This window comes from Orycteropus afer, unplaced genomic scaffold (assembly GCF_000298275.1).
Source record: "Orycteropus afer afer isolate SDZICR_OR568_19922 unplaced genomic scaffold, OryAfe1.0 scaffold00222, whole genome shotgun sequence".
Lineage (NCBI taxonomy): Eukaryota > Metazoa > Chordata > Mammalia > Tubulidentata > Orycteropodidae > Orycteropus > Orycteropus afer.
This window is the reverse complement of record NW_006921809.1, coordinates 1,105,645-1,129,550: the sequence shown is the minus strand read 5'-3', so window position 1 is coordinate 1,129,550 and position 23,906 is coordinate 1,105,645. Positions and strand designations below refer to the sequence as shown.

The 23,906-nt window shown below is 36.8% G+C and overlaps 1 protein-coding gene across 1 annotated transcript in view; it reads right to left on the bottom strand.

Annotated features, from left to right (window-relative positions):
* Positions 1-5,077: 5,077 nt before the first annotated feature.
* RIPK2 (receptor interacting serine/threonine kinase 2) overlaps positions 5,078-23,906 on the bottom strand; it is a 37,637-nt gene continuing 18,808 nt past the window's right edge. The window contains exons 4-11 of the mRNA XM_042782032.1: positions 23,600-23,745; positions 19,941-19,990; positions 18,337-18,498; positions 14,946-15,031; positions 10,170-10,253; positions 9,010-9,100; positions 7,173-7,331; positions 5,078-5,415 (exon numbers count right to left, since the gene is read on the bottom strand). Coding sequence (XP_042637966.1) covers positions 5,078-5,415; positions 7,173-7,331; positions 9,010-9,100; positions 10,170-10,253; positions 14,946-15,031; positions 18,337-18,498; positions 19,941-19,990; positions 23,600-23,745 — 1,116 coding nt within the window. The remainder of the gene's footprint in view (positions 5,416-7,172; positions 7,332-9,009; positions 9,101-10,169; positions 10,254-14,945; positions 15,032-18,336; positions 18,499-19,940; positions 19,991-23,599; positions 23,746-23,906) is intronic.

Genomic DNA, 23,906 nt, shown 5'->3' with positions numbered 1-23,906 from the left:
ACCTTCCTTCCGAGGAGTGGCTGGTGGGTTTGAACCGCCAGCCTTCTGGTTAGCAGTCAAGTGCCTTAGCCACTATGCTACCAGAGCTCCCAACCTTTTGGTTAGCAACTGAATTTTTAATTATTGCACTACCACCAGTGGCACCTCTTAAGAAGCACTTGGAGATCTGCTTGTGGATGGTGACAGCTGTGAAAACTCTATGGAGGACAATTCTACTTTGCAACACATGAGGTTGTCATGAGTCGAGTTTTGACTCAAGTACAACTTTATTTTTTTACGGCCTAAATGCACTTCAGGAGCACTGGTGGTGTAGTGCCTAAGGCATTTGACTCCTAACCAGAAGGCTGGCAGTTCAAACCCACCAGCCACTCCTTGGAAGGAAGGTTGGGCAATCTACTTCCTTAGTGCTATTGCCTCAGAAACCCAAGGAGGGGTCACTATGAGTTGGTTCTGACTTGATGGCAGTGGATAAATGCACTTCAGGATCTGGGCCCTGTTGATCTCTTCTCCCATCTCACACCATCCTCCTCCATTGCCCTTCAGCTACATCATCCCCTCCCTGGCTCTTTCCTTAGATCCCACCTAAGGGAGGAGGTTCCTACTATCCCATGCAAATAAATGGTTCCATCTCACCCAAATTCTTACCTTGTTTAATTTCTAGCACTTTCCGTAACATGCAATTATCTTTTTTTTTTTTTTTATTAGATGATTGTTTAGGAGCTCTGGTGGCTTAGTGCCTAAGGCATTTGACTCTTAACCAGAAGGCTGGTGGTTCAAACCCACCAGCCACTCCTCGGAAGGAAGGTTGGGAAATCTACTTCCATAGTGATACGTCTTCGGGAACCCAAGGAGGGGTTAGTATGTGTAGGAATTGACTTGATGGCAGTGAGTTTGGGTTTTTTTTGGTTAGATTATTGTTTTTCTTAGTCATGAGATCATTCACTTGAGGATGGGGTTCTCCTTGAGGTGATATGTGAAGATAATATTGTGCCTGTGTTGTGAAATAAAGGAGCGCAGATTTCAGACTTTCAAAAATGCCTGATTTTGGGTAATCAGTAGTAAATACACTTTCTAAATTTTCTTTTTCTTTTTTTTTTTAAGCTTACTAGGGAGCTCTGGTAGCATAGTGCCCAAGGCACTTGACTGCTAACCAGAAGGCTGGAGGTTCAAACCCACCAGCCACTCCTCGGAAGGAAGGTTGGGCAATCCTACTTCCGTAGTGATACTGCCTTGGAAACCCAAGGAGGGGTCTCTATGAGTCGGGGCCGACTTGACGGCACATAACAACAACAACAACAAAGTAGGTGGGAGGGAGGCAGAAGACATGATGCTTAGGGGACAGGAAGCTTCTGTTAAAAGTGATGGAAAATTTCAGGATTAATGGTTAAGCAACATGATGAACGTAATTAATGTCACTGGAGTATACCTGTGATGATTGTACAAATGGCAAATTTTTATGACCTATATATTTGTAATAAAAAATATCTACTAAAGTGATTAGGAGTAAAGTGATTAAAGTTCTAGTTTTCTGTAGTGCAAGTTACAACAATTTTTAACGTGTGTGGCTGCTTCTTATATCTGCTCCCTTGTTCTCTGAATATCATCCCTTTTTCTTGATTTACTTCCTCATTGTGGTGAAACACATCTCTCCCAGAAGCTCTCTAACAAAGTGTGATTGGAAGTTAAGCTTTTTGCCACCTTCCATGTATGGAATGAATTTATGCTATTCCAGAGTTGACTGAGGATTTGGCTGGGGCCTATGTTAGAAATAACTTGCCTTCAGAATTTGAAGGCATTATTGCTTCATTTTCTTCAAGCTTCCAGGGTTGCTGTTGGGAAACACAATGACATCTTTTGTATGGATGTTTTTTTAAAATCCCTGTCTTTTTTTTTTTTACTATTCTGAAATGTCAGGAACAGATGCTTCAGATATGCCTTTATTTGCATTGGAAGTTTGGTGGGATTTTTTTTTAACATAAGCTTGGTATTGGAGTGATCATAGAAAGGATTATGAAAGAGACAGGTTGTGTATTAGTTTCCCATTCCTACTGTAATAAATCATCCCAAATTTAGTACTTAGAACACAAATTTGATATCTTAGAGTTCTAAAGGTCATAAATACGAAATAGATTTTACAGGACTAAAATCAACAAGGTGCTGGCAAGGTTGCATTCTTTCTAGAGGCTCTAGGGGAGAATCTGTTTCCTTGCCTTTTCAGCTTCTTGGCTCATGGCCCTGCATGACACCGATATCTACTTCCCCAATTATCTCTTTTCACTCTGACATTGCTGCCTTCTTCTTATAAAGCCTCTTGTAATTATACCGGGCTTGCCTGGATAATCCAGGAAAGTCTTCCAATTTCAAGATCCCTAATAACATCTGCAAAGTTCTTTTTGTCATGAAAGGTAACATATTCCATTTCAGGGATTAGGAAATGAACATCTTTGGGGGACTATTATTACTCAACCTCTCAGATGAGTCTACATTAGGTCTATAATTTGAGGCCAGTTTCCTAAATTCCCTATGTCTCAGTTTCCCCATCTATAAAATAAGAAAGAGATCTCAAACATTAGCATGTATAAAAATATCCTGGAGCATTTGTTAAAACACAAGTTCTTGGACCTCACCCCCAGAGACTGATACAGTAGGTCTGAGGTGGATCCCATAGATTTGCATTTCTAATAAGCTCCCAGGTTATGGTGCTGCTGTTTGTGGAATGCACTTCTGTGTACTACTACCTTAAAATGCACTCTTAATATCATCTTTAGCATTACCTAGAAGGCTATTAAAAAACAAACTAGATCCCTTCCTAAACTGATTGGATCTTAATCCATCAATCAATCACTGGGTACTTCTATATCTGCTATCACATTTATGTATTACCTAATTGTAATTTACTTAATAAACCCATGGCCATTGAGTTGATTCCAACTCATAGTGACCCCCATAGGTTTCCAAGGCTGTAAATCTTTACAGAAGTAGATTGCTTCAACTTCCTCCTGAGAAGCAGCTGGTGGAGAGTTTGAACTGCTGACCTGGTTAGCAGCCAAAAGTCTTCCCCACACCACCACCAGAGCTCCTTTAAATTGACCTAATAGTATCTTCAAATTGTAACTTTTATTTCAATATTATTATAAAATGACACTTTATTATTATAAATAGAAAACCAACACAACTTGCTTTAGGTAGAAGGTCATTTTGAACCTAAATACAACAAAAATAATTATAAGCTTTGCTAGCTACTGTTCCTTAAGTTCTGAGCCTGAGGCTTATTCTCTCTCCTTTTTTTAACAGCTAGATCAAAAAATGATAGCACAAAATTGAGACATTCTCCTTCACTTCATCAGGTCTGAAAAGAACTGAAAAGTACTGCCTCACTGTATGATTCAATGTCATTTAATACTGTGTCCAGATTCTACCTTAATTTCTTTCAGAGGCTATAATGGAAATTGGCTGCTGAGATTGTAACAATTCCACAAAGGGATGAGAGCTCGTTGAAGATTTATCTTTTATATCATCTTCTCATTCATCAATGTTATTAATCATGTAGAAAATTTTCAGAGTTGTAATCAGGATGAACACAAGTATGTTCCCTAATATTAAATTATGGGAGAAAGTGGCTGGTACACATGTAAGCATAAGCATATAAACGGATACAAAACTGAGTTTTTAAGTCTAGGCAGAAGATGGAAAAACAGGGTCACACTTTACCAACTGAGATACACCACATTTAATTGATATAAAAGTCAATTTTATGCCATCTATATTCAAAAGTATATAAAGGCGGAAAGCCTCTAAAAGTTGTTTTTTTTTTCTCTCTACTGAATATGAAATTTAAAAAGTTCATCTTCCCTAATAATTTAAAAGAATTTGGTAACACATGCTGAGTTTTCCTTTCTTTTTATTAACTTCCATATTCTCAGAGCCACAATGATGAGGCCCCACAGGTTAATGTCAGGCACCCAAATGAAGATTAAAGTGTTTATTTTACTTGTAATAAAATATCTCATTTCTTCAGCAACATCTAATCTTTTTCTTATTCAGTATTTTTTTCATGTTTGGGGTCTGGCGCTTCAAATTTGTACTTTCAAACTTATCCTGTCTTCCTGCTGCCTTTGCTTAGCATTGTTATGACCGTTCTTTGTTGGTTTTTATTTTGTGATATATTGTATTACCCAACAATAGAGCTTACATCATATCTTTATTGTTTGGGCTAAATTTGGTGTGAACAAGTTAAGAAAATTAAAAAAAAGCTGCCCAGATAATACTGTATAGCAATTGATAAGAATGGGTTGGATGTGTGTCTGACCCACAAGGTGGCAGATGTACTATTAAGTGAAAAAGCAAGTTGCAGTGTGATGTGTTACAAAGCTAAAAATAATATCAAGAAAAGCTCCTGTCCTTCATGATTATATACTTTAAAAAACGAGCAGGACATAAGGTGCAGAAGGATTCACATGAGGGTAACTTTGGTTACACTTGGTGTTAGTGGGAAGGGTGGAGGATAGAAATGAGGGCAGGAAAATCTGTGTTAAAAGATTCATTTTTTTTCTTTTTATAAATTGTATTGTTTTACCTTTGGAACAGTTTTTTTTTTTTTTTTTAAGATGATATAACAAATTGAATTTAAAAACATAATCTGGATAAAGGAGTTATAAAATGAGTAGTAACCTTTTGGAGAGGATTTGAATGTAAAGTAGGAGCGCTGTACTATCTTTAATGTAAGTCAAAGGACATATTGCCTGAAGCCAAACTGCATCTTAGAGAAGTAATAAATAATCCACAAGGAAAGTGAATGTGAAGACAGTTCCCATCAGAAACACATAATACCATAAGAGAATTTTATAGGCAAGAAGTATACAACTATTAACAATAGACAAGAAATTGAACACTATATAGTATAATGAAAACTTTAAATAAAAATACTGTAATGTCATGAGATGAAACTATTATTTACCTGAAGAAACTTCAGTAAAATTCTAGTATTCATGGATTTTATAAAACAAATATGATCAAGCAACTGAGATATAAAATAATATTTTATAAAAATTGACTTTCTTCTTGAAAAAACATTCACTTATAAGCTTTTATTTTGAAATAAATTTAAAGTAGATGATCTAGAAACTGTAAGTGTTTCTGGGTAAGGTTGAAGACCCATCTGCTTGTTATCTTTCAACTTTTGTACTATAACTTTGGCAAATTCTTCTCCTTGGATGTCAGTGGTGTCTAGTAATTGTCTGACTTTTGAAGTCCTTGTAGGTTTGGTACTTATAAGTTCATAATCCTCCTTCATAATCAAATCTCTGGACAGAAGAGCATCCAGGGATTGGTTAAGGCAGGCTTCAGTCATTTGGTTGACAATGTCTTCCCTTTTACTCTGGATCCACTGTTGGGCTACACCAGGCTGCAGACGCTCTGTAGAAGAGCAAGGAATGAACAATTAAAAAGGTGAGGAAAGATCAATAGCAATGAGTGAAAATAATTTTTCTAAAATTCTACTGATGCAGAATAGTGGTACTTTTAGGAAAGCTATTAATTTTCAAGAAATATTCAGAAATTTTGGGTTGTCTCCTCACTCTCCCTTCCTGCCTTGATAAGGTACTGCCTTTGGATGGAACTACACCCACAAATATATATACATTTGACAGAGGATATTTCCACATATGGATTTATATGAGCTGCAAATATCTGCATAAATACAGCAGACCTTAGTGGGGGCAAAGTTATGAAAATTTCTCAGCTATAAGCAAACACCTTGAGGGAATGCATCATTGGGCTTGGGGGCTCAGGACCATAGTCTCCGGGGACGCTAAGGTCAATTGGCATAACATAGTCCACAAAGACAATGTTCTACACCATATTTTGGTGAGTAGTGACTGGGGTCTTAAAAGCTTATGAGCACCCATCTAAGGTGAATCTATTGGTCTCTCTCCATCTAGAGCAAAGAAGAGTGAAGAAAATCAAAGACACATGGAATTAGTCCAAAGAACTAATGGACCACATGACCCCAGCCTCTATAACCCTGAGACCAGAAGAACTAGATGGTGCCTGGCTACCACTGCTGACTGTTCTAAAAGGGATCACAACAGGATAGAGAGGGAGAAAAATGTGGAACAAAACTCAAAACAGTAAAACGACCAGGCTTACTGGCTGATAGAGACTAATGGAACCCTTAAGACTATAGCCCTTAGTTACCCTCCAACTTTCAGCCAAACAATAGACAGGCGTGCAGGGTGAACAATAACACCAGAGAAGTAAGCACTCATTAGAACAATCAGCCATATGAGATTGAAAGGGGAGCACTTGTCCAGTTACAAGGCTCAGAAGGCAGGAACAGTTAGGTAAGAAGGGAAATGGTAACCACAGGGAGGAAGTGGGAAGAGTACTATTACGTTGTGGGATTGCAATGGATGTCACAAAACAAAATGTGTATGAATTGTTGAATGGAAAACCAATTTATTGTATACATTTTCATCTAAATCACAATTAATAAAAAATTTGCTATATTCTAAGTAGGCAAATGTAGAGAAACAAAAGTCTATTAGTGGTTACCAAGAGTTATTGTTTGATGGGGCACTAAGCTTCTGTTAAGGATGATGGAAAAATCTGAGAAAGGATAGTGGTGACTGTAACACAGTATGATGAAAACAATTAATGTGAGTGAATTATACATATAAAAATGTTGAAATTATATATTTTGTTATATATATATTCATCACAAGAAAAAATAAGACAGCCTCTCTCCCCCCCAAAAAAACAAAAACAAAAACAAAAACAAAGAAAGTACTGCCTTTGTATGTGTTATAAATCATGGGGCAAAAACCACTTTATTCTCTTCAGTTGTCTTTTTTTTTTTTTTTTTTTTTAATATAAAGGATACCTGTATGTTTGCTAATTAAAACAAGAAACTTTACCTTTAGAAACAGACTCAATAACATCTCCTTTTAGTAAGCTCTCCACAGTCAGATGTTCATGGGATATCTCTTGGGACTATTATTACATATTAGCACTTGTATTTTTGGGGGTTAGAAGTGCTCTCCTACTTAAGAAGGTATGTATTTACACTACTGAGGAAATAAAGACAAGTAAAACTTATTATATGGCAAATCTGTTAAGCATATATTTGGAGAGTAAATGGCATCACTTCCAAAGTGTCTCACAGTAATACATACCTGAATGTCCCCCAGCTGACAGTAGATTTATTACTGCTAAAGTGCGTGGTGTGCTCTTGTGATCACAGAATTTAGGCCCTTGAGCTGGAGAAATGTTACTTTCCCAACTATGATTTACCGGATGGTGCTGTAGCATTGAAGAATAATCTTGAGTTTTTCCTATAAAAGACAGTATCTTCATTAGGGATAGAATATTCTTTAGATATTCCTATTAGCTAAAATCCACATAATCAACATCTTGGTCATATAGAGGGTAGGCACCAATGTCTTTAGTTTTTCACTGCAATTAAAGTCTCAGAAACCTAATTCCACAAGTAAATATTTTTAGAACACAAAAGGCTTTCTACCAAATGTTTTCCTATACTTCTAAGAAAATTATAAATCATGGACTTTTGCTTCTTCACATAGTCATATGTTTCTTCATCTGTGTCTTCTTCCTTTCTCTGCCCTTATAGTATCTCCTCTGCATCTGCAAAAGATGTGTGTTTTTCTACATTCTACTCTGGCAATTCTACTCTATCTTAGGGCCTCAATCATCACCTCTATTGCCAAATGCACGTAATAGAATTTTCCATCTTCCTTGAACATCAGTCTTACATTTCCAACACCCTACTTGACATCACCCTTACATGCCCTGCCAGCACCTGAAATTAAAAAAAAATAATTATGAAGTATTAATCTTAACCCTAAAATCTGTTTTGTTTCCTATTTCTTTTAATGGTACTAATGTTTTTCCAGTCACCTATGCTTATTAATAAATGTATTCACCTTTATCTTTTTTTCTTTCATCTTTCTACAAATGAAAAATTGAAGTTTATCAGTGCATCCTCTAAAACATCTTTTATTCTACCTCTCTCTTCATGAGGTGGAGTAAGAGATATTTTGCAAGATGCACTGAAAAACTTTTATAATTCTCATAAACTCTGAATTCGCTGTCTCATAATCTCTCCTGTGCACTACAGTAATAGTCTCCTAACTGGTCTCTCCACCTCAAGCGTCCTTTCTTTTCTACAGTGTCTTAGTTTACCAGCCAGAATGACTTTTCTTAAAGCAGAAAAGTCTTATCATGTCATATCCTTCTTCAAAAATTTGCAATAGTTCTTGCCTACCCATGGAAAAGAAGTCCAAATAGCTAAGTGTTAGAATTCTCAATGGATTCTCCAACCTATCTTTCTAACCTTATTTCCCTCTTTCATTAATCCGTTGACCAGCTAAACAAAATTGCCACTGTCTCTGTGCTGCCTCTATGCTGTTCCCTTTGCCTGCAGTGTCAGTCTTTTATATAAGCCCAACTGTAAGCCCAAAATTATTTCTTCATGATGATAACGTGGTGTGGTGGGATGACATAGAATCTCTACCAGAACACCTAGCTTCAAGTCTTGGATCTTCCACCTACTTGCTATGTGATCCAGAAGTTTCTTAACCTGTAAATGAGGGATAGCTACCTGAGAAGTGGTTATGAAAATACTTTATAAACAGTGTTACTTTTCCTCTGTACTATCATAGCTCTTATATCCCTATCTCTCTTATAACACAACACTTCCAACCTTATAGTGGTTACCTAGAAACATTTCTCTGCTTCCTTACAAGGGAATTTTTTTTTTTTTTTTTTGATATCTTTCCAAAGTATCTAATACCCTGCCTTGTAATGCTTAATGTATTGTTGCATATCCTACCACTATCAACATATTTTTAGACCCTGTCACCTTTGAAAATGAGTTATGAATACAAATGAAAGCATGCTCCATGTAAGCCATGACTGCTTGCTAACAACATGATATAGAAAGGGAAGAAAAAGAAAACTTGCAAGTTGATATTGACTGGAAAATTTACGTACTAGATAAAAATTCACTGTCTTGAGTTGACAGGGATGTTGAGGTTCCAGGAAAAACACTACTTTTATGGAGTTGAGAGGATCCACACGATTCCTAAAATGAGTAGAGGATTTAGGTTAATAAAAACATCATTCAAAAAGTTATACAACTTTATTTTCTAAAGAGTTATTGCTTTTGCTTTGTTACAAACCAAATCAAAACTACTATAAATTATGTCTTATGAAATAAAGGAAACACATCTATAGCATAATCAACAAAGATGAACTTATTTTTCACTGAGATGGGGGAAATGAGACCGTAATTAAATATATTAAAGTATTTTTTCCCAGTATTTTGTACATATTCTCAGGGTTTCTGTTCAATGGCTAGAATAGTGGATGAGGAATTTAAAATCTGCAGTGATGCTTACTTACAGATTTCGAGAAAATGCTTGTTTCTCAGGTTCCTTCAACACAGAAGGGGAGGAAACCATGGAAAAAGTAATGGAGAACCTGGTTTCCCTCCTGGATCTGTCATGAAATTAGCAGCTAACATTGCACGAGGAATTTAAACTGTCTCAGGGTCTTTGTAATTTCTCTCTAAAAATGTATCTACATGGACTGAAGAATCAAATGAGCTAATGTATGTAAAGGTAACTGAAAAACCAAGTATTATGCTTTGATGTTCATTTTTGTTAATCTGTAACATGAATATATCTTATATAGTTTGAAGAAATTATTAATAAGAAGTAAGCCTAAATTAATGCTACTAGAGAAATACTTCTTCTCTGATAGATTTTTCCTTTTACTGATTGTCATAAAAGATAAAAAAAAAAGGCATTTATTATAGCCATGTTACATTGGATAAAGAGGCATAAATATGATAGAACTATAATCAATGACTTGCTTGCATACTACCTTGGAACATCATTGATTGTATAGAACAATGAACAGGGACACAAGTCAGTGCCAAAAAAAGCAAGAACTTGATGGGATGGGATGGGATGGAATGAGCAATGAATGGAAAACTAGGAAAGATGGGTTTCAAGTTGGAGACTAATTAAATCCTAAAATCTTTCTGGGCTTTATTTTCCCTTCTAAAGAAAGGAATTAGAATAAATGATTTATCATATTCTCATAGCCTGCGTTTTATCACTTAATTCTTATTTATTTATTTATTTTACCTCCTGTGGACTATGATTTACGGCAATGCTCATAGATAACTCCATTTTCTTCTTGTCACATAAGAGAATAGTACTTGTATTATTCTGTAATTGAAATGAATACATATATGTACTTCAATTAGAAGTGTTAGAAAATTATAAAGTAAAATACATTCTAAAACCAAAAAAACAAACCAAACTCACGGCCATCGAGTCGAATCCGACTCATAGGGACCCCTCCTTGGGCTTCCGAGATGGTATCTCTACAGAAGTAGATTGCCCAGTCTTCCTTCTGAGGAGTGGCTTGTGGGTTTGAACCACCAGCCTTCTGGTTAGCTATCAAATGCATTCTATTTAATCATATTTTATGTTTATAGAAAATCAATGGAAGGAAATTTTAATCAATTGAGGATATGATATATAACTTAAAGGTAGAGATGGTGTAGAATAGGAGAAAAAGCTTTAGAGACACAGATTTTGAATTCAGCTTCTTCTTATTGGTTACCTCAAGCAAATTACTGATCTCTCAGAGTCTCAGGATTTCATCTGTAAAAAGGGAAAAATATCTACTTGCAGGACTTTTCTGGGGATTAAATAAGATAATGTATATAACGTGTCTATTACAAACAAGATATTTTAACAATTGCAGTTTGTATGTCTGCCTGTCAATAACTATTAAGCATTTACTATATATTAGTTACTGATCTTATAACTATTATTAATATTTTCATTTTATAGATAAAAAATGGAGGCAGTGTGCCAAAATGGAATGATGCAGGCAAAGTATAAGATCTGGTTTAGAAGGTCAAGATACCTGTTTGTTCTTGGGCAAGAGACGTACTCTCAGTTTTAGAAAACAAAACGAAAGTAACTCACTGCCATCAAGTCAATTCTGACTCATAGTAACCTGCACTGGGTTTCTGAAGTGGTAAATCTTTACAGAAGTAGCTTGCGCTATTTTCCTTCTGCAGAACAACTGGTGGGTTTGAACTGTCAACCTCCTGGTTAGCAGTTAAATAAGTTGGAGGTAATAATACCCATTTTGCAGGAGTATTGTGAATTCATGCGAAAAGAGCCATAAGATGACTAAGGATGCAGTCAATAAAAGGTAGCTATTATGAAAATGAGGAGCTCTGGTGGCATAGTGCCTAAGGCATTTGACTGCTAACCAGAAGGTTGGCAGGTCAAACCCACCAGCTACTCTTTGGAAGAAAGTTTGAACAATCTACTTTTGTAGCAATACTGCCTTGGAAACCCAGGGAGGGGTTGCTATGAGTTGGAACCAACTCGACGTCAGTGAGGAGGAAGTATTATGAAAATGATTAATTTAAACACTGCACATTTGTATAAAAAATCAGTGATTTTAAGCCAGGCTTAAATGGGCTGCCATTAGTGGTGAGTGACTTGTAAACATAGCCACAGATCAACACAATACCAACCGCCTGTCAGAACTGGTGGGATCCATTTCCAGCCCTACAGCATTTGCATTTATGATTGCCTGCTCCATGATGGGTAAGGAACATTAGTAGAAAAACGATCTTCTATTCATCTCTACATGTACTTTGTTAAATATTTTTATATGATCCTTTAGTCTTCAGAATTGTCATGTAAAGTATTTCTGTGCTTGTAAAATTCACCAAAATATTTCTCATAATGCAATATCCTTGAATTAGTCATAGTTTTTCACAACTGATCACTGATGATAATACAAATTGATTACAAACTAATTAATCAGTGCCTGGGAAGAAATTAAATGAAATATTAAGAAAATACATGTTTTTGGTTTAATTTTTACTATTCAAAACATAGGAAACGTTATTTGCAGAAAATATGAATTATAGAAATTGGTTCAAAGAACTGAAAAAATATGAGACTCAAACAAAATAAGTCACCTTACAGAGTGGTTTTTATTTCAGAAATTTCTTTATGAAAAATATTAAATTTGTATCCTACTCTTGGTGCAACCACTAATTCATTATGAGGGATGCATTTAAGTGACTACCTTCCCTATACCCTAGTTATCTATAAAGTGGAGATACTACCTTACAAGGTTCCCAGGATTGAAACAAGGGTTTAAGAAAAGAAAAGAAAAAAAAAAAAAAAACTCTAAGTGAAAACAATGCGGCAACTTAAAACAATAAGCACCATAACCAAACCAAAAACCAAACTCTCCTTGGGTTTCCAAGGCTGTATTACTAGGAAGTAGATCTCCAAAGGCTGGTGGGTTAGCAGACAAATAACTGCCTTAGGCACTACACCACCAGAACTCCTTAGGCTATTATTATTTAAAATACTAAAGTACTTGTTGTTGTTGTTGTTATGTGCCGTGGAGTCGGCCCCGACTCATAGCGACCCCTCCTTGGGTTTCCGAGGCAGTATCACTACGGAAGTAGGATCGCCTAACCTTCCTTCCGAGGAGTGGCTGGTGGGTTTGAACCGCCAGCCGTCTGGTTAGCAGGCAAGTGTCTTAGCCACTATGCTACCAGAGCTCCCACTAAAGTACTTAAACATACACAATTTAAATTACTTTACTTAAGCAATTTTTTTAAAAAAAAAACTAGCCATCTTAGATATAGACCCTGTTGTTGTTGTTATGTGCCGTTGAGTCCGACTCATAGCGACCCCTCCTTGGGTTTCCGAGGCAGTATCACTACAGAAGTAGATTGCCCCATCTTCCTTCTGAGGAGTGGCTGGTGGGTTTGAACTGCTAGCCTTCTGGTTAGCAATCAAGTGCCTTAGCCACTATGCTACCAGAGCTCCCTGATATAGACCCTAGTGTTTTAATTCTTTTGGGGACAAAAAAGGAAGTAGAATGGTTCATTTCCATTTCATAAAGAACAAAATGGACTCTTTTCGTCTACCACTGTTTAGAAGATGAGGAAAAAAAAACAAATGAGAATACTGTGAGGAGAAAAAAGAGAACTTAAAAGAGAAAGTGAAAAAAAAAATATTACCAGAAGTTTGTATCTCCTCAGAAGAGGAGAAATTGGAATATTCTGAAAAAGTATACCTACTCAGAAGTGGAGAAGTGAATGAAAAATTATCAGAAGAACTAAAACACAGCTCCTCTTTAGTTTCTTCTAAAATTGTATTAACATTGCCTCCATCCACTTTTAGTTTGGGTAAGAACGGTTGTTTCCTTTATGTACTTCTCTTTTTAACCAAAGGTTATGTAAATAGATCCAGCAAACAGCAAGAGGCATGCAATGCCATTTAGTCATAAGTCTGCTAACTGAAGGGTTGGTAGTTGGAACCTGCCTACTGCTCTGTAGGAGAAAGGTGTGGCTTCTGTAAAGATTTACAGCCTTGGAAACTTTGTGGGGCAGTTCTACTCTGCCCTATAGAGTTGCTACGAGTAGGAATCAACTCCATGGCAAGTTTTAAAAATCTGCACGTTGTGCTTGTTTATAACTGAAGAATTTGGCTAAACTGATGATTGTCATTATCATACAACAAATGCAACTTAATGACACCTGACATTAGTGATAAATTATGCTTATTTTGTCCCTAACAGACTGTTGTTACTTTTTAAGCAACTTTTAGTAATACTAAGAAAATGCTTTAATAATAGATCCCTTCAGTTGTTCTTCTGATCTACAAGAGCAGGATCAAATAAAGGAGACAACTCTCCTAGGTACTTTATATTAACTGCTTATTTGGTCAATGCAACATGAAGTGTTTGAGTGGGAGAATGAAATAATACAAGTAAACAGTTAAAAAATACATATTTTGGTCTCAATTATTAATAGAAATTATACAGCTTATTTCAGCAGTAAATCTCAGAAAAGCCCAGTAAATAAAGAGAAGTGCAAGAACCCAAACATTTATTAATTTGTTGTTGTTGTTATGTGCCGTCGAGTCGGCCCCGACTCATAGAGACCCTTCCCCCCGAGGCAGTATTACAATGGAAGTAGATTGCCTAACCTTCATTCCAAGAAGTGGCTGGTGGGTTTGAACCGCCAGCCTTCTGGTTAGCAGTCAAGTGTCTTAGGCACTATGCTACCAGAGCTCCTATTATTAATCTGTAGTTATTAAATTTTACATAAATAAATATAGATTAAAATAAACTTCTGAAAATTCAGGGTACTCATTGTATAGTACCAATATTCATTACTCATTTTAAACTTTCATATGATATATGAGAGTTCTGGAAAGGTCTTTGAAATCTGAAGGTGTATTTGAATAAAATACAAAATCATTTCGGTGACCAAGAAAAGATAGCATTCATAGTCTCTGGTAAACTCTCCTCCCCAAACTATAGTCTATGTATACAGATGAAAACAAAAGAACATTAAAAATCTCCATGGGTAGTGCTATAGATTGAATTGTATCCTCCCAAAGCATGTGTTGTAAACCCTAGCCCCTATACCTGTATTATGATCCCATTAGGGAATGGGGTTTCTTTGTTATGTTGATAACACTAATACTAGTATTAGTATAGGGTGTATTTTAAGTGAACCTCTTTTGAGATATAAAGAGAACAGATTGAGCAAGCAGGCAAGCAAGAAAGTAGAGATTGGGGAAGACAGATGGCCACACCCCATGAGATCTCCAAAAAACAAGAAGCTGGAAAGAAACAAGGCCCTTCGTCCAGAGCTGACAGAGACAGAGAAAGCCTTCCTGGAGAGCCGGCACCCTAATTTAAACTTCTGGCCTCCTAAACTGTGAGAAGATAAATTTGTGTTCATTAAAGCTAACCACTGTGGTGTTTCCCTTATACAAGCACTAGATAACTAAGACTGGAAGTAACACAATTCTATAAAATTCTAATTTCTAACATTTCATTTGCCAATTTACCTTTGTTTTCTTTAGTTGAATAACAGCTTCAAGGAAAGTTATTTCATCAAATGTTCTCAGAATTGGTTCAAGTTCTATTAAACATTCTAAATAAAGAAATAAAAATACAATTTGAGTTCAGATTGTTTCTAATCATTAAACTGAAAAAAATGCAAATGCTAACACTGAACTGGTAAGGCTCCGAGTCAATTCTTCCCTAAACTTTCAACTGTCTTAAGAGCTTTGAATACTGGCATAATAACAGACAGATAACTGAATGGAATAGAAATTAGAGTCTGAAAATAAACCCTTACAATTATGGTTAATTGATTTTGGTCAAAGGTGCCAAGGTAAATGGCACCCTAAGTCTTCCCCTAACACTGGGGAAAAGACAGTCTTAGGAACAGATGGTTCTCTGAAAATTGGATATCCACAAGCAAACTGGCAAATTTGGGCCCTTCTTGCACACAATACATAGAAATAAACTCAAAATGGACCATGGACCTACATGTATGAAATAAAGCTACAACAGTTTTAGAAGTTTACATAGAAGAATATCTTCATGACCTTGGGTTAGGAAAAGAATTCTTAAATTTAACTCAAAAGCATGAACTATAAAAGAAAAAAAACATAAATTGGACTTAAAAACAATGAAAACATTTGTATTTGAAAAGACACTATTAAGAAAAGATAAAAAGACAACCCACAGACTGAGAACATATTTGCAAATCATGTATTTGCTAAAGGTCTTGTATTGAGAATACACAAACCAAAAACCAAACCCACTGCCATCAAGTCAATTCAGAGTCATTGCAAACCCCATTGGGTTTCCAAAGCTGTAAATCTTTACAGAAGTAGATGGCCTCATCTTCCTCCTGCAGACAGCATCTGGTAGGTTTGAAACCCTGACTTTCTGGTTAGCAGACAAATGCCTTACCCACTATATCACTAGAACTCCTTAGAATAGAATATGTAAAAAACATAGTGGCTAAGACACTTGCCTGCTAACCAGACGGCTGGCGGTTCAAACCCACCAGCCACTCCTCGGAAGGAAGGTTAGGCGATCCTACTTCCGTAGTGATACTGCCTCGGAAACCCAAGGAGGGGTCGCTATGAGTCGGGTTTGACTCGACGGCACATAACAACATAACAACAACAAATCAGTAATAAGATGTCCCAATTAGAAAATGGGCAAAAGATGTGAACAGACATTTCACTGAAAGAAGATATATAAATAGCTAATCAGCACACAAAAAGATATTTAAATTCATTAGTCGTTGTTGTTGTTGTTATGTGCCATCAGGGTCATTAGGGAAATGCAAATCAAAACTACTTCATATCCACTAAAAATATCCACTAAAATGGTAAATGGTAATAATTAAAAAGACATACAATAAGAAGTATTGACAATGATGTTGAGAAACTCAAATTCTCGTACATTGCTGATGAGATTGTAAAATGATACTGCCACTTTGGAAAACAGTTTGGCACCTTTTTAGAAAATTAAACATAAATCTACTATACACCCCTAACAGAAATGAAAACATGTTCACATGAAGGACCGTATGTGATTCATCTTTTGCTGATTCTTCTTACCTTACTCAATTTCTAACTATTGGAACACCTCTGAAGTCTAGCCTGGGCCCTTTATTCTTCACTATCTATATTCTTACCTGAGATGATCTAGTCTAGGTCATGGCTTCACACACCATCTGTATGTTAGTTACTCTGTATTTTACATCTGGAGCCCTAGCTTCTCCATAAGCACCCAATTAATAAACTGCAGTAGTAATAGTAATCATGACAAAATGCAACTAGAATTACCTGTTTATGGACGAGGGAACCCTGATGGCACAAGGTTAAGGTCTGGTAATCAAAAGGTTGGCAGTTCAAGCCCACCAGCTGCTCCCTGGGAGGAAAGAGCTGGTGATCTCTCATAAAGATTATAGTCTAAGAAACTCTATTAGGCAGTTCTACTCTGTTCTACAGGTTAGCTATGAGTCAGAACTGAATTCACGGCACTAAATAACAACATTTATAGACTGGCAAATAGTGAATGTGCCCAATTTGAACGTAGGCCTTAGGACTCCAGAGTCCATGCTGAAATGCAACCAACTATGCACCTGGAATCTCCACTTACATATTCAACAGCATCTCACATTTCCATTTTGCAATGTGAGGCTCCTCACTCTACCCTTCCTCAACGTATTCCTCCCTCAGTTTTCTTCATCTCAGCAAATGGTATCAACATGCTAACTTGCTTGAGCCCCAGACTTGATTTATCCTTGATTTCTCCCTTTCCTTTATTCCTATATCTAATAGTTTCCACTTTCTATTTTTCTACCTCTGAAATGTGTCTTAATTCTGTCTACCTTTTCTATCTCAAGAATCACCTTTATTAGAAAACTACTCTGAGAGAGTCCCCTACCTGGTTTCTTTGCTTCTAGTCTTGCCTCCTCCAATCAATTTTTTCACAAAGTGGTAAGAGTGATTTCTCCAAAACCTAAATTAGATCCTGTAACTTCCCTGCAGAGTACACGTTTCAATTGTCCTTGGAATAAACATCTAAACGTCTTATGATAGTCAACAGTCTCCTCCTTACCTTTCTAACCTCATCTCATATTCTTGCCTTTGTTGCTCACCCAATTCCTGCCACAGAGACTTTCTCTTTGTTCCTTGAAGAAACCACACTCCTTCCTTTTTCCAGATTCATGTCCTTCGCCCCTGTTTTCTTTGCCTGAAATGCTCTTCCTCCAGCTTGTGAATTGCTGCTTCCTTCTCAAGTTTCAAACCTCAGCTCAAATGTTTGCGCCTCAGTGTGGCTTTTCTCCACTGTCCTTAAGTACTCTACCACCTTTATTTCCTTATAGCACTTCCTGATCTGTGTCTTGTTTATTTTATATTTTTCTGTCTGCCTTCCTCATTATAATGTGAGCTCCAGGAAGGTAGAGACTTAGATTGTCTTGCTCACTACTCGGTTTCCAGAGCTTAGTCCAGTGCCTAGCATGTGTTATTGTTGTTGTTGTTATGTGCCATCGAGTCAGCCCTGACTCATAGCGACCCCTCCTTGGGTTTCCGAGGCAGTATCACTACGGAAGTAGGATTGCCCAACCTTCCTTCTGAGGAGTGGCTGGTGGGTTTGAACCACCAGCTTTCTGGTTAGCAGTCAAGTGCCACAGTTCATATCTGTTGAATACATAAATGGAATTATTCTTCTTCTTATGTGATCTCTTTTGATTCAGTTCAGTTCTAGAAGCAGTTACTATTTGAATAATAAGAGTGAAAAGAATTTTTTTTAAAAAAACCTTGGAGCTAGTCATCAAAATTGTGTGATTTTTAAAGGAATATTTTATTCATATTATATTATCTATTTCTGCACTTCAAAAGATACATATTAAAAGCATACACTCACTTGAGAAAGATGGTCTTTCGTCTGGATTTTGTGCCCATCCATTTTCTATTAGAGAGATCATAAGTGCTCGGTGAGGTATATCAAATGGTAAACTTTCTTCATTAGTGTCAGGGCGATGCCCCTGTGAAACACTATACATGATCTGCAAGGGATTGGTGACTTCTATCAAAACAGAAATAGTGCATCATTAGAAATATTTTATGACTCAGTATATTAAATGCATTCTAAAACAATTAAATGTAAATGAGGGAATTTTAAAATTTTAGTAATAACTCATTACATAACCCCCTTCCTATAAGAGAAGTATATATCCCAGCTTTTGTCATATGACTAGCCTGCCTTCTATGGGAAGAGTATACACACTCACCTTATTAATTTTAGGTTTGACCATGTGATTTACTTTGGACAATGTGAGTAGCCCAGAGCCAAGACAGCCAAGCAGAAACTAGCAGAGCCAAGAAGGACCAAAGCAACTAATAAACAATGTGGGTGAGAAATAAATATTTACTTTGTAAGCTACTGAGATTTTCAGGGTTGTTTGTTAATAGCAAGCTGACCTATAACCAAAAACCAAACTCACTGCCGTGGAGTTGGATCCGACTCATAGCAACCCCTCCTTGGGTTTCCGAGGCAGTATCTCTACGGAAGTAGATTGCTCAACTAACCTTCTGAGGAGTGGCTGGTGGATTTGAACCACCAGCCTTCTGGTTAGCAGTCAAATGACTTAGGCACTACGCCACCAGAGCTCCAAGCTGACCTATACAAACCTCAAATAATAATAATAAAACAATATTATTAAAGAATTAAAAAGACACTATTTTTGCTCTTTTTTATTTTATTTTTTATTTGAAAAGCTTGTTTTACATTCAACATTATGTGTACATTTAGTTTTGCTTCCCATTTACCATGTCCAACCTTAATCCAGTCTCCTCCCCTCCCTACCCTGTAACCCTTCCCCTGTGCCCATCATATTTATGCACTCTTGTGTATTTTTGTTTTTATAGAAGGAACACCAATTAGATTTGCATATAAATAGTCTTACAGGTGGAATAGATCTTGATAATTGTATTTCTAAAGTCTTATTTTACAGACTAAGAAGAAAAACTGAAGACTCAAGAAATTTAGTGGCTTAATCACAGAGCTAAAAACAAGAATTAAGATCCAGGTTTTTCTGGTTCTTAATCCAGTATACTTGCCATTATACAGTACATCCTCAATTGATAAACTGATGTTTCTATAGTGTGTTTTCCACAAAATAAAGGGTTGTTGTTGTTGTTGTTATGTGCCGTGGAGTCAGTCCTGACTCACAGCGACCCCTCCTTGGATTTCCAAGGCGGTATCACTACGGAAGTAGATTGCCCAACCTTCCTTCCAAGGAGTGGCTGGGGGGTTTGAACCACCAGCCTTCTGGTTAGCAGTCAAGTGCCTTCCTTCTGGTTAGCAGTCAAGTGCCTTAGGCACTATGCTACAAGAGCTCCCTTAAAATAAGGTAGGAAGATTTAAAATAAGGTAGGAAGATTTAAAATAAGATCAGTTTTACAGGGTTCTGAGTGTGATGGACCAATGTGATGTTACTGAGAAGAACAAAGTCAAAGTACACTTACCTTCAAAAGGCTGCTTTCTGGATAAGACTTCCCATGTGATAACTGCATAACTGTTTAAGATAAACATATAAATACTGCTTATTATAAACTAACTTAGCATAATAAATACAAGAGCAGTAATTTAGAAAACTAACTATGAAGATGTCATTTTTGAAAGCGATGAGGTAGTAGAATACTACATGAATCACCAAACACAACTATCACAATGAATGCTCATATGTGATTTTGTTTCAAATTGATGCTAATTTTAAAAATTAGGCAGTAACTGTAATAAAATCTTGATGCTACATGCCAGGTTAACTTGTTGGAGATGATTTAATAGTCATTCCTGAACACCTAGATAAGCTAAGCCCTCTAACAACATGATTCATTTATTCACACAAAATAATAAGCAATAAAAAAGATCGTCTCATGTAGCCCTACCATATTTACTTTTTTGTGGTCTAAGGACTGTTTTCTTTGGTAATGAAAATATCCTGTCTACAATTTAATTTCAGTTGTCAGTCACCTGATTCGGTAGTATAGACTTTATAGTTGGGATAACGGACAACACAGGACCCAGGGATTCTGCCACCCTCCCAAATGAACTGTTCATTCAAAACCAGACACATGGGATTGACACATAATCATGGAGAGGGAGTAAGGAGAGGATTACAGAAGAAATTCCTACCTAATTCAATGAAATAAATTCCCATCATGTTTCTTGAAAGGGAATACTAATACTGACATTGAACATAAAGACCTGATTTATAGTTTTGTCTTTTTTTGAACATTTTATTGTGCTTTAGGTGAAAGTTTATATAGCAAATTCGTTTTCTAGTCAACAATTCATACACAAATTGTTCCATGACATTAGTTATAATGCCTGCAATGTGTTAGCACTCTTTCCATCTCTTCATGGGTTCTTTGTTTCCATTCATTGAGTTTTGTCATCTCTCTCTGCATTCTCAAGGAGCTCTGGTGGCACTGTTGTTAAAGCTTTGGGTTGCTAACCAAAAGGTCTGTAGTTCAAACTTACCACCCTCTCTGTGGGAGAAATATTTCTCACAGCAGTCTGCTTCTGTGAAGATTTACAGCCTTGGGAAGCCTATGGAGCAGTTCTAGTCTTTCTGATAGGGTCGCTATAAGCAAGAATCACTCGATGGCAGTGGGGGGTTTTTTTCCTTGCCTTCTCATCTTTGGTTTTGGGCAATGCTGTCCTTTTGGTTTTGTACAGTTGATTGTTCTAAGGAGCACATTCTTTATGAGTGTGTATTATTTATTTTATAGGCCCATCTATTATTTTGCTGATAGGTGGCCTCTGGGAGTGTCTTCAGTTTCAAGTTATTGTCTTATGGCTATAGTCTCAGGTGTTCCTCCAATCCCTTTCAGACCAGTAAGTCAAGTCTTAGTTTTTGAATTTGAATTTTGTTCTGTATTTTTACCCATTCCAACCAGGACCTTTTATTCTGGTCCCAGTCAGCATGAACAGCAGTGGTAGCCGGGCACCATTTAGCTCTTCTGTTTTTAATTTAGAGGAGACTGTGGTTCATGTGGGTCATTAGTCCTTTGGACTAATTGCCTCCTGAGTCTTAGATTATCTTCTTTCTCTTTAGCTCCAGGTGGGAAGAGACCAGGAGCTGCTTCTTAGGTGACTGCTCACAAGCTTTTAAGGGTTTTGTCTGTTTTTATAGAATAAAACCAGCTTTCAAGAATTTTTGGCTATAGCATGGAATTTACCTTAGAATATTTAAATTATTTTGCTCCCCTTCCCCTCAATATATAATTTCCATGTACTGAAAATATCAGGGAACTAAATGTATAAAGGAACACTATTCACATGATAATATAAATGTGACAAATTAGCATTACTGACTGTAATGTTAATAAAAAATAAAATCTCTTTGGGGACAATGGATATATAATTTGATTAAATATATAATTTTCTGGTAGAGATATACCATTAATTCTAAAAGCATCTTCATTTTTATCAGGTTAACTATATACTAAAGAGCAAAAAGCTATTTTAAAGGGGCTATAAAAATATGTTCACAGTAAATGTGGCATGTCTGATTTTACATTCACTATCATAGCCACTCCTTGGAAGGAAGATGGGGCAATCTACTTTCGTAGTGATACTGCCTTGGAAACCCAAGGAGGGGTTGCTATGAGTTGGGTCCGACTCGATGGCACATAACAACATCATAGTAAAAAAAGGAGCTCTAGTAGCACAGTGCCTAATACATTTGACCACAAACCAGAAGCCTGGCAGTTCAAACCCACCAGGCACTTTGCAGAAGGTATACTGGGCAATCTACTTCCGTAAAGATTTACCAACTGGAAACCCAAGGGGGGTTGCTATGAGTTGGAATTGATTTGATGGCACTGAGTTTGGGTTTTTTTTGGTTTATTATATTTAAGTAAAATTTTGCTGAAGATAATTCAAAAATGATTATAGCAGTAAATCAACTGGGAACTACTAGGAATATAAGCTGGATTCAGAAGAGGATGTGGAACAAGGGGTATCATCGCTGATGTCAGATGAATCTTGGCTGAAAGCAGAGAACACCACAAAGATATTTACCTGTTTTATTGACTATGTAAAAGCATTCAGCTGTGTGGATCATAACAAATATGGGTAACGCTGCAACGAATTGGAATTCCAGAACACCTAATTGATCTCATCCAGAATTTGTACATAGATCAAGAGGCAGTCATTTGAACAGAACAAGGGGACAGTGTATGGTTTAAACTCAGGAAAGGTATGCATCAGAGTTGTATGCATCAGAGTTGCATTCTTTCACCATATATATTTAGTCTGTATGTTGAGCAAATAATTTAAGAAGCTGCTCTATATGAAGAAGAACGGGGCAGCAGGATTGGAGGAAGACTCATTAACAACACCTGTGATATGCAGATGACACAACCTAGCTTGCTAAAAGTGAAGACTTGAAGCACTTACTGATGAAGATAAGAGACTACAGTGTTCAGTATGGATTATACCTCAACATAAAGAAAACAAAAATCCTCACAACTGGACCATTAAACAACATGATGATCAACAGAGAAAAGATTGAAGTTGTCATAAATTTCATTTTACTTGACTGATTTTACAATCAACGCCCATGGAAGCAGTAGTTAAGAAATCAAACAACATATCACATTGGACAAATCTACTGCCAAAGATCTCTTTAAAGTGTTAAAAATCAAAGATGTCATTTTGAGAACTAAGATGCGCCTGACCCAAGCCATGATATTTTTAATTGCCTCATATACATGTAAAAAGGAGCTCTGGTGGCAAAGGAGATAAGGCATTTGGCTGCTAAAGGTCAGCTGCTGCATGGAAGGAAGATGGGGTGATCAACTTCTGTAAAGATTTACAGCCTTGGAAACACAATGGGGGTTGCTATGAGTTGGAATTGACTCGATGCCAGTGAGTATTGGTTTTGCATGTGCAAGTTGGACAATGAATTAAGAAAACTGAGGAAGAATTGATGCATTTGAATTATGGTGTTGGTGGAGAATACTGAATATACCATGAGCTGCCAGAAGCACAAACAACCCTGTCTTGGATGAAGTACAACCAGAATAGTTCTTAGAAGTGAGGGTGGAGAGACTTTGCCTCTCGCACTTTGGTCATATTGCCAGGGGTAACCAGTGCCTGCAGAAGGGTATCATACCTGGGAAAGAAGAAGGTCAGTGAAAAACAGGAAGACGCCAGCAAAATGGACTGGCCCAGTGGCTGCAACAATGGGCTCACTGTAGCAAGGACTGTGCAGGTGATGAAAGACCTGGCAATGTTTCGATCTGTTGTACAAATAGTTTGCTATAAGTGGGAATGGACTCAACAGCACCTAATGACAACAGCGACATCATGTTCAAAGAGACTAGTAAAAGTTTTCTATGGGGTGAATGCCCACCTACTTCATTCTACTTATTACAAAGTACCAACTTTCTTTTCCATGGTCAAATAATCAGTATTGAGAA